Source organism: Oryctolagus cuniculus, chromosome 19, assembly GCF_964237555.1.
Source record: "Oryctolagus cuniculus chromosome 19, mOryCun1.1, whole genome shotgun sequence".
NCBI classification, from domain to species: domain Eukaryota; kingdom Metazoa; phylum Chordata; class Mammalia; order Lagomorpha; family Leporidae; genus Oryctolagus; species Oryctolagus cuniculus.
The window spans coordinates 49,591,125-49,601,435 of record NC_091450.1 but is presented as its reverse complement, the minus strand read 5'-3'; the positions used below and the strand labels follow the sequence as shown (position 1 = coordinate 49,601,435).

General features: G+C 64.3%; 1 protein-coding gene across 1 annotated transcript in view; it reads right to left on the bottom strand.

The window, feature by feature from the left end:
- Positions 1–6,774: 6,774 nt before the first annotated feature.
- CASTOR2 (cytosolic arginine sensor for mTORC1 subunit 2) overlaps positions 6,775–10,311 on the bottom strand; it is a 42,140-nt gene continuing 38,603 nt past the window's right edge. The window contains exons 3-9 of the mRNA XM_070064501.1: positions 9,932–10,125; positions 9,707–9,839; positions 9,259–9,382; positions 8,650–8,763; positions 8,330–8,412; positions 8,069–8,163; positions 6,775–7,644 (exon numbers count right to left, since the gene is read on the bottom strand). Coding sequence (XP_069920602.1) covers positions 7,579–7,644; positions 8,069–8,163; positions 8,330–8,412; positions 8,650–8,763; positions 9,259–9,382; positions 9,707–9,839; positions 9,932–10,125 — 809 coding nt within the window. The 3' untranslated portion in view covers positions 6,775–7,578. The remainder of the gene's footprint in view (positions 7,645–8,068; positions 8,164–8,329; positions 8,413–8,649; positions 8,764–9,258; positions 9,383–9,706; positions 9,840–9,931; positions 10,126–10,311) is intronic.

Genomic DNA, 10,311 nt, shown 5'->3' with positions numbered 1-10,311 from the left:
GGTCTTGCCCTGAGCCCCTCGGCAGAGCCACCTGATTCCCTGTCAGACTGCGTCCCCTTCTCTGTTCTCAGGCAGAGACCTGGAACTTCCACCTGCTGGTTCACTCCCCAAATGTCAGTGCCCTCCACAGCCAGGACTGGGCCAGACGAAAGCCTGGAGCCCGGAACTCCATCCAGGCCTCCCATGTGGGTGGCAGGGACCCAAGGACTTGAGCTGGCACCTGCTGCCTCCCGGGGTGTGCGTCAGTTCATTGCTGTGCCCTGAGGCTGTAAGGACCAGTTGGGTGTCCAGGGGGAGACTTCAGAGCAAACGAGAGATTTTCCACTCCCCGAACGCTCACAGCCAGCACCACGCCAGGGGGAAGCCAGGAGGCTGGAACTCCGTCCAGGTTCCCCGTGTAGGTGGCAGGGGCCCGAGGACTTGGGCCATCTTCTGCTTCCTCCTAGGGTGCGTTAGCAGGGAGCTGGATGCAAAGCCAAGCAGCCAGCACTCCAGCCAGCACTCCAGTATGGAACGCAGCTGTCCCACGTGGAGGCCTAACCTGCTGCACCCCAACACGCTGGGAATGGCCCTTTAGTGCAGTCTCAAGGGACCCTCACTGAGCCGTGAAGATCATTCGTAGGTATTTAAAAATTTTTTTTCCTATAAACTTGAAGATTATATGTGTCCTTTTCTTTCGCATTTGGGCCACATCTGAGGTCACCATCGCAGTGTCAGGTGAAGAGGGTGTACTGATAGGCGCTCAGTGCCTAGGGGGCCAAGGTCTGGTTCACGCCAGCTGGCGTTTGCTGTGGGTGGCACAAGATGTCTGTCAAAGCTAGGGGGTGGGTTTATAAACCTTCCCCCCAGAATGGCAGCTGAGATGCAGCTCCAGGAACAAACTTGACCTTGGATGTAGCGGCCCGTGTATATTAAGAGATGCCCTTTTCCCAACCAGGGCTTCCTTGGTGGGGCTTTCTGTGGGTCCCTGGGGTGCCCCTGCCATGGACCAGACCCCCTCCCCATTTGCATTCCCCAGCCCCTGCTGCATTTGGACGAGGGCACACATTGGTTGTGGTGCCACGAGTGATTGGTTAGCTGGGTGGCCACAAGTGATCCCCCGGGAAAAATGAGCCTGAGCAGGCTGCAGCCTCCCCTCGCTGTACTGAGCATGTGACTGGCGCCCTGCGTGCAGGTGGCTCACTCTCTCGCTCTCTGTCGTAAATTGGTTTGTTTTGAAAGAGTTACAGAGGAGAGGACAGAGAGGTCTTCCGTCTGCTGATTCACTCCCCCATGGCCACAGCAGCTAGGCCCGGGCCATGCCGAAGCCAGGAGCAAGGAGCTTCACCCGGGTCTCCCACGTGGGTGCAGGGACCCAAGCACCTGGGCCATCTTCCACTGCCTTCCCAGGTGCATTAGCAGGGAGCTGGATCGGAAGTGGAGCAGCTGGGACTTGAACAAGAGCTCCGAATGGGATGCCGGTATCACAGGTAGCGGCTTTACCTGCTGCGCCACCATGCCTGCCTGGAGTCTGCTTCTTGAAGTCTACCACCCAGCCAGTCGGGCACTGTCTAGTCCCGGAGCACAGCACCCCCTAGTGGTCGGCACCCTAATGGCTCCTTCCTAGATCTCCACATCTGGGTGCAGGGGCTGTGGCAGTCCCCTGGCTCCCTAGCTCCCAGCACACCTGGATATGCACAGTGGAAAACTGGGGGGTGGCCACTGGTGGCTTTGGAGCCGTTTTGAGAGTCCGGATGCAATCATTCGAGGGTCCCCGTGGATGTCCTGGCTCCAGGGGGACTGAAGGGGACAGCCTTGTCACAGGCCCAAGAAAAGCCCTCAAAGTGGCCAGGGCACTCCGGCCTGGGGCTGGGGCTGGCCAGGGTCTGCTCAGCCTCTACTTTGAGCGCTCTGCATCTCCAGGGCTCCCTTTCCCGAGGGTCCCGGGTGAGGTGTGGGGGCGGGGCCATGTGCAGGTTCAGGTCTTGCTCTCACCTGCCCTCCATGGAGAGTATCAGAGGGGGTACAGGGTGAAGGCTGCCCCAGCTCCACACCCTCCTGGTCTCAGACCCATCTTCTTGCCTGGGCAGCCGCAGTGCGCCACCTCCCCAGGTGAACCCCAAACCGGAGCACTTAGGGAAGGGATGTAGGGTGCTGGAGTGTGCGTCCCGGGACTCCGGTGCTGGAAGCCTAGTGAGGTCTGGAATAAGTGGGGCCCAGTGGGAGGTGGTCAGGTCTCTGGGGGTGCCCTTGGTAGGGTTCACGCTGGCTTCCTGTGACATGGAATGTGACAGAGCAAGGCTGGCCCCTGAATCTCTCCTTGTGATCGCTCCTACTCACATGTGCCCCCACCACAGTGCCTCCCACCAGGCTGGGGAGCAGCCAGAAGACCCTCACCAGAGTCCAGAAGATACGGCTGCTTGCCCCAGGCCTCCCGCCTGCAAGATTAGAACCCCCGTGAGCCTCTTCTCTTTATGAAGTCCCTGGCCTCGGTAACACAAGGTGCACCTGTCCATTGGGCAGGTCTGCTCTGGGCTTCTGCCCACAGCAGGGCCTGGCTCCAGCCTCAGGCCCTTGCCCAACTCCAGAGGTCTGGGAGGAGCAGCCAGTCCCCAGAGATGGTCCCCTGCTGCTTCCCACCTCCTTCATGAACCTTCCTCCCCATGCCAAACCAGGGCCGGGCCACAGAGCAGGGTGGACGCCATGGAGACACCTGAGGCTCAGGACACAGCTGGTGCAGCCTTGGGCCCTTGAATCCCCGGCTCCAGAGGCGCCATACTGGGAGGAGACCCACAGAGGGAGGAACAGAGCCCTGCAGCCAACAGCCAGGCCAGGCTGCCAGCTGTGTGCGTGACCATGGCACACGCAGCCCTCAGCCCAGTGCTAGGGTCTGAGCGTGTCTCCTACAGGTCCATGGGATAGAGGCTTTTAGAGGCGGGGTCAGGTTCTTGCAGACCCCAGTCGGCTCCCCCAGAGCCTGGCTCCCTGCCTCCTCGGGTGCCCCACACGGCGCTGCCTGTCCCGGGAGCTGTTCCTGGGGTGCAGGGTGAGTGTCCACGACCACACCCCCGGGCTGTGTCCCCCCAGTACTGAGTCAGGGAGCGAGATGGCGGGGGGTGGGTCCGGACACATGCACGCAGATTCAGACAGCCACTGGGCAACACCATGCCTTTTTCGTCTTCATTTTAATGAACACTTTACAAAGTACAAAATATACTGTCTTTTTTTTGGGGGGGGGGGACATTAGGTATTTTTTTCCTCTCCATCATACAGTACATGAGTCTAGAGGGTCTGTGGGCGGGCCCGCCAGTTCTCCCCCAACCCGCCCCCCCACCGTGGGCGCATCCTCTGTTGCTGGTGACCTGGGCACGGCAGGTGGGGCAAAGGCCGGAAGGGCGTGGCCAGGAGGTGCCCCGCCTCCCCCCCCAAGACGACTTCCACTTCCGGGGCAAGACACAGGCCTCCCCACCCCCCAAGTGCACTGACCACCCCCTGCTCCTCCACCTCGGGGTAACGGAAATGATTTTGGCATACAGCAACAAGAGGAGGGCTCGGGATGGTTTGGTTTTGTTTTTTGGAGCCAACCCTGCTCAACTCTCTGTGGCCCGTTTCTGAATATGGGTAAACCGAGGCAGCAGAGGGGAACTTGGCCTTTTCATTCTACCCCTACTGGGGTCTGCACCTTTGCTGGCCCGGCCCTGCTGGCGAGGTGGCAACCCCGCCCCACGACCTTGCTCTTCAGGACCCGGGCTCTGGAACAGGGCACGTGGGCAGGCAGGCCTGGCACTGGGGAGCCACAGCCCTGCTGGGCACAGCTCTGCTTCCACCTCTAGGGTCTCCACCCACCACACTCCAGCCTGCGCCCCCACCCCACCCCCTCAACCACCACTGTACTGAGCGAGCCTGGCCCTTAGCTCAGGTGCAAGTTCACGCAAGCACACATGTGCTCTCTCGCTCGCTCTCTCTCACACACACACACACACACATGCTCACACACACCCGCGTTTTTCTAAACATGCACAGAACAGTGTCCTGCCCCTCGCGGGGGACAAGGACCACCTGCACCCACGGCTCCTGCATTCGCCTGTCCACTTACACCAAGCGCCACAGACCCCCGTGGGTGCCCCAGCCCCCGGTGAGGGCTGCCCTCGGCCCCACCTCCCCACCAAGGCGGCCACCTCCCCAGGGGGACCTGGAGGGAGAGTCCCGCTTGTCCTGGTTTGACAACGAAAGAAAAAAGGCTGGGGTGGGCTTCGAGACACAGGAAAAAGGCTGGGCTCCCCTCGCCCCAGCCGCCCACCTCCCTCCCGGCCAGCTGTGGGCGGACCCCCGCTTTGGAAAGCCCCCCTCACCAGGCTCTGCTCCCCAAGCCACCCCAGACCCTAGTACATGCTCTGCTGTACCCCCTGCCTGGCCCCCGTGGCCACATCTGGAGGCTCAGCAAGGTGGCCCGGGGCTCCTCTGGGGGTGGGGGGTGTGCTGGGGAGGTTCATTTCCAAGAGCATGCATCAGGCAGAGGGGACCCTCGCTGGGACGGGGAACAAGCCCCACCAGTCCAAGTCTCCCCAGCTGGTCACTGTGTGGGGCCAGGCTGCCGCAGGCCAGGGAGGTGACAAATGCTGCTGGTTTGGGAGGCTCCAGGGCCCCCCATGAATGTTGGGGAGCAGAGGCTCCTCCAGCCCCGGGGCCCCCGGCCTCCCCAGCGCTGCCCTGTGCCCTGAACTGAGGGCAGCAGCATGGGCTGTGCCTTTCGGAGGCTCTGGAGGTCTCCCTGGAGGAAGGGTCCATGCCAGAACCTTTGCCGGGTCAGGCCTGGGAGCTAGGGGAGCCCCGTGCAGAGGGCTGAGCGGGAGGGGGTCTTGATCACTGGGAGAGGGGGGTCGATGCCCTTTCTGCAGTGTGCAGGGATGGAGCGGGTGAGGGTGAGGGTGGAGCTTAGACCCCTGCAGCTCAGGGAGCAGCTCCCGGCTCAGCCTGCCCTGCCCCTGCAGACTCAATGGGGGGGGGGGGTCCCATTTCCTGCCCCTCCCCAATTCCTCACCAGCCAGAGCCAGGAGTCTTACAGGCCCCCTCTGAGGCTGGGGCAGGGCCAGGCGTCCTCCGAGGGGGAGCTGGAGAGACCCTCTCACGTAACAAGCTAGGAGATGGCAGGTGGTACGGGAATAGGACAAGGGCAGCCGGCCACTGGGACAGCCACTGACCACCGCCTGCCCCGACTTCCTCCTAAGTGCCGCAGAGCCCACAGCGGGACCACGCTACACAAAGGACATGGAGAAGAGGACGAAGCCAGCTTTCACACAACCAGGAGGAGGGCACGGGAAGAGCTTGGGGTACACTGTGGCCAAGAAGTGGGGTCCCCAGGGGCGGCGGCTCCCCCCAAGGAGGCCGGAGCATGGTGCTCTCATGCCACGCCCCCTCCCAGACACAACATCAAGGTCACGCGTGCCTTTCTCGGCCAGTCCCCAGGAGACCTGGGAGGAGAACCTGAGGTTTCTAAGCTTGCAGGTTTAAAAAAAAAAAGAAAAGAAAAAAACCCCCAAAACGATGCACAGCCAGCATCAGGGTCAGCAGGTGAAGCGGGGTCCCTGACCGAGGGCGGGGGTGGGGGCTGCTCTGTGTGCAAGGGAAAACTTCCAACCGCTCCTCTCTCGGGACCAACTCCGCCTCCGACCAAAGGCCTTGGCTGGGGAGTGGGGGTACGAGACCCACGACCCAGAGCACGGCGGGTCCCGGATGCTGGCTCCTGGGTTTGCTGGTTTTGTTTTCTCTCCGGTCAGGTCGCAGGGACCCTCTGGGGTTCTCTAGTCATCGTATTGCCTATATACTTGAATGAAAAATAGACGGCAGCTCAAAATCGTGCCTGTGTGCACGGCGGAGACCACGGGCGGGGGCCCCGGCCCACCCCCACGCGCGCACACAGTATATATTAACGTATATATTGCTCAAGTATATATGCTATTTACAGTATAGAGCTCTATCAACATAAAACACAGGTATTCATAGGCGCGTACAAGGGACAGGTCCTAGGAGGTCTAGGGACACGTGACGGGGTGGGGGGAGGGCAGGGGGGCGGGGCCCGGGGCTGCCCGGGGCTGGATGGGGCTGGGAGAGCCACACTACGGGCACCCCAGGCCTTCCGAGGTCAAGAGAGGGGGCTCCCGCCACTGCCAGGGCTCACTCGGCCACCTCTGGGGACCGGCAGACAACGGACAAGATTTGGTTTGTTTTGGGAGCTTTTGTGCAAAATGAATTAACTCAGAGTAAAAGGGGGAGTTCCTAACGAGTGGGGTGGGTCCTGTGCAGTCCCAGGGAACCTAATGGACAGCCCCTCCTGCTGTCCCACCCAGCTGGGAAGAGGGGACAGCGGGGCCCACGGGAGCCCCTCGCGAGGACAGGCCAACACTCCCTCCCCTCTGACCTTCCGGAAAGAGCACAACCCAGCTCACCCCACACAGCAAGATCCTCGCAGGCTCCCCGGGCCCAGCGCACACAGCAGCTCCCGGTCCTCCTGGACAAGAGCCCCCGCCCCTCGCGGGCTGCCACCTGCTGCCCACCTCTGGGCTGGCCCCCGGGATGCCCGGATACAACCAGGCTGGCTCGGGAGGTCCCGTGAGAGCCACCCCCTTGCCTCCAGGGCATTGTGGGATCTGCACCAGATCCCTGCTCCCAGCTGCCACGCACAAAGGAGGGCAACACGGAGCTCCGGGGGGGGGGGGGGCCCTGGCTGAAGACCTCAGCTTGGCCTCATCTCTCGATTTCAACAGCAGCCCGGGCGCAAATACATTAAATAAGAACTAAAACAAAGCACGGTTTCATCTATTAAGGCTCAGTTAAGCTGCCTCCCAGGTCAAGCCAGTCCTGAGTGCCCACAGCCCTGGGCGGTGGGGCAGGCAGGCAGGGGCGCAGAGACCTTCCATGTCCCCTGGGAGTGGGGCAGGACCACGGCGGGAGCCCCGTGCTGGTCTAGGTCTGGGGTGCTGGGGACGCCCCTGCTGGGGGGAAACTGAGGCTGTGCCTGCCCGAGGAGGGGCTGGGGGGAGCAGAGGACACAGGAGCTGGTGCTCCAGGCTGGTGGGTCTCCTGGGGTTCCTTCCTCCCCGCTGGGCGAGGGGCCACACAGGGTCCCTCTGCACAGTCTTGCTGGCCGCCTCCCTAGCTCAAGCCCCGCCGTACGTGCGCACGCGTCCCAGGGAGCCGGCCCTGAGCTGACGGATCCCAAGGCTGCTGAGGGGGGCCTCAGGGGGACTCCGGGGGCTCCCACACTCAGCCCCCCAGGGCGCCGCAGCGTCTCCATCAGCTTCCTTCTTTCCGGGCCGCGTGAGAAGGCGGAGGCGATCCCAGCTCCTTGCCCCCCCAGCTTGTCTTCTGCGGGTGGGGCTGTGGGCAGGGGCGGGTCGTGGCTGGGGGGGCCAGGGGGCTCGGGGAAGGCAGGAAGGGGGGCCTGGGAGAGGCCCTGGCGTGGGCCCCAGTGTGGGGAGGGAGGGGGTGTCCCAGAGGCCTCTGCTTCGGGGTCTCGGAGGCCGTTTTTCCAGTCCGTGGAGAAATACTGCGAGAACAATCTTGGGGTGGGGGCCGGGCCCGGCGCAGGGAAAGGCCCTCCTAGTGCTTGGCGGCCTGACTGACCTGCAGGGCACTGATGACGCCACTGATGTTCTCTTCTGGAACCTGCGTGGGGCAGGAGGCACAAGCCCACGCCTGAGCCCCGACCCCCGAGGCCCCTCCCTGCCCTCTCCAGTGAGCCCGGCCCTGCCCCAGCCCCTCCAGTGAGCCTGGGCCCTCCATAAGCCCCGCCCACCCAGCCCCACCCCTCTCCATGAGCCCCGCCCCGCCCCAGCCCCTCCAGTGAGCCTGGGCCCTCCATAAGCCCCGCCCACCCAGCCCCACCCCTCTCCATGAGCCCCGCCCTGCCCCAGCCCCTCCAGTGAGCCTGGGCCCTCCATAAGCCCCGCCCACCCAGCCCCACCCCTCTCCATAAGCCCCGCCCTGCCCCAGCCCCTCCAGTGAGCCCGGGGCCCTCCATAAGCCCCGCCCCCAGCCCCGCCCACCCCCACGAGCCAACCCCCCCCACCGGGCGCGCACCCGCACTCACCAGCGCGTGGTCAAACTTGAAGGTACTGATGTAGTAGGCAGGAATGTCGGCCGCAGCCAGGGGCTCGGAGATCTGGGCCACGATGCCGCACTCATCTAGGGCACGGGGCACGGGGCACGGGGCACGGGGCGCGCTCAGACTCTGCAGCAGGCCCGCACAGCCTGCCCTCCCCCTGCAGGCTCAGCTCCCCAGGCCCTCCGCCCAGGAGCCCAGGAGCCCCCTAGGCCTCCCTCCCCGGTCCGGGGCTCCCGCGGGGCTCACCGAATCCCAGCGGCTGCCCTCCGATGCGCACCATCTTCCACAGCTCCCGGGATGCGCTGGTGAACAGCAAGTTGCCGGGAAACCTGCGGGGGTGAGAGAGGGGTGTCCCAGGCTGCCCCCAAGCCCCCCCAGAAAGCACCCCCGAGAGGGAGGGGGCCCAGACTTCCAGGCAGCACCTGCTGCTGGCAACCCTGACCCACTGGCCGCGCGGCCTCCTCCTCCAGGGGGCAGGGCTGCAGGGCTGGGCCGCTCACCTGCAAGGAAGGGGCCACAGTGGGGGCCTGCCCGCCCCCCTGTCCTGGGCTGAGCCCCCAGCTCACCTCTGCTGTGTCTGAACGTCCATCACCAGGGAGATGTAGCCCTCGATGAGGGAGAAGGAGAAGAAGCGGATGTGGCCACAGTCGTCCCCGCTGGCCGCCATGGGGTCCTTCACTCTGGGGGGGAGGGAGCAGTGAGAGCGGGGCCCGAGGCGCCCTTGCCCCGCCGTGCGTCAGGAAGTCGGCCCAGGCCCGGGCTCTGATGCCACCTGGCTAAGCCAGCCTGAAGCCTTGGGTGTCCTCAGCCGTGTGGTTTGGGGATGATTCCATGGCATTCATGGGGGCGGGCACCCCACTTCACAGTGTGGCACACCCTGCCAGCCCTCCATCACGGCCATGTGTGCCCTTGCTGAGCCGCCGTCCCTATCCCTGTGTCTGCCCGTACCTCAGGGCACAGGCTGGGGTCGCTGCCAACCCACTGGACTCTGCCAGCCCCAGCTGCTCTTAGCTGGGATGGGGCGGGGAGAGCCCGGCTGTGGGCTCCTCAGCTGAGGGTCAGCCCCTGGAGCCTGGGGCTCCGCCCTCAGACTCTCAGACCGGAGCTCTGAGACAGACGCACGTCTCCTCTCGCCCCCCCCCCCCAGCAACCCTCGCACCCAACGAGGCCCCTACCCATTGGAGTAGAACATGACGTCCATGAGGAGGGTGGCCACAGTGGGCAACGTGTCAGGGTCCAGGCTGGTCACACAGAACCTGTTGCTTGGGCTTGACAGTGGGTGGATGACCGGCCTCTGGACTGTGGGAGAGAAAAGGGATGTTACAGCCGGGACAGCATGGGACAGCCTAGGAAGAGGCCTGGGTTCACTCAGCGGCTGTCCCAGATGTAGGCTTCTCAGCTTCCACTACCATCTATGGCGCTCAGGATTGTCCACCTGGGGTCCCCGGGCCTTTGCACATGCCGTGCTGGCTGCTTGGACCTCCATCCCTGGCAGACAGCGGCAGACGGCTGCACAGGTCAGCGGCCGGAAGCCCACGCTCTCTGAGAAGGGGACTGCCTGGGGCGGGACCTGCTGGCTTCCTGGGGCCTCTCCTGCACAAGCCCCTCCCGCCCCCAGCTCACCCATCTTGGGCTTCACGAAGCCGTTGGTGATGCCCAGGTTCTCGGCCGCCACTGTCTCGCCATTGACGACCCTCAGGATAGTGAACTCGGACGACAAGGTGTGGGTGACGAAGGGCAGGTCTCGCTCGCGTACCTGCGTGCGGGGGTGGGGTGGGGTGGGGTGTGAATGCCGGGGCAGGGCCTGGGGCGGGTGGGGCTGGGAGGCGGCGGGAGTGGCGGGCTCACCAGGATGAAGTCCGTCTGGTAGGTGGACAGCATAAACACCGAGATGTTCTGATCGGCCAGTGGGGCGATGACTGACTTGGCGATCTTGGTCACGCCGATAGGCTGGGAGCTGGAGAAGCTGCCGCCACCGGACACTACGTTCAGGGCCAGCCAGGTAGCATCGGCCACGCTCAGGTGCTCTGAGGAGGGCAGCTCTGCGGGGCGGGAGACAGAAGGCAGCCCTGTGGCTGGTGGAGTCCCGGGCGTCCCCAGCGGAGGCCCGGGCTGTGTGACCCTGGCCAATCCACTCTGGGTCTCAGTGCTGCCATTGGGCTCACGGGACCAGACTTGCTGCAAAGCCCCACCCACCGCCCCTGCTGGGAGGCCGAGCAGGGAAGGCT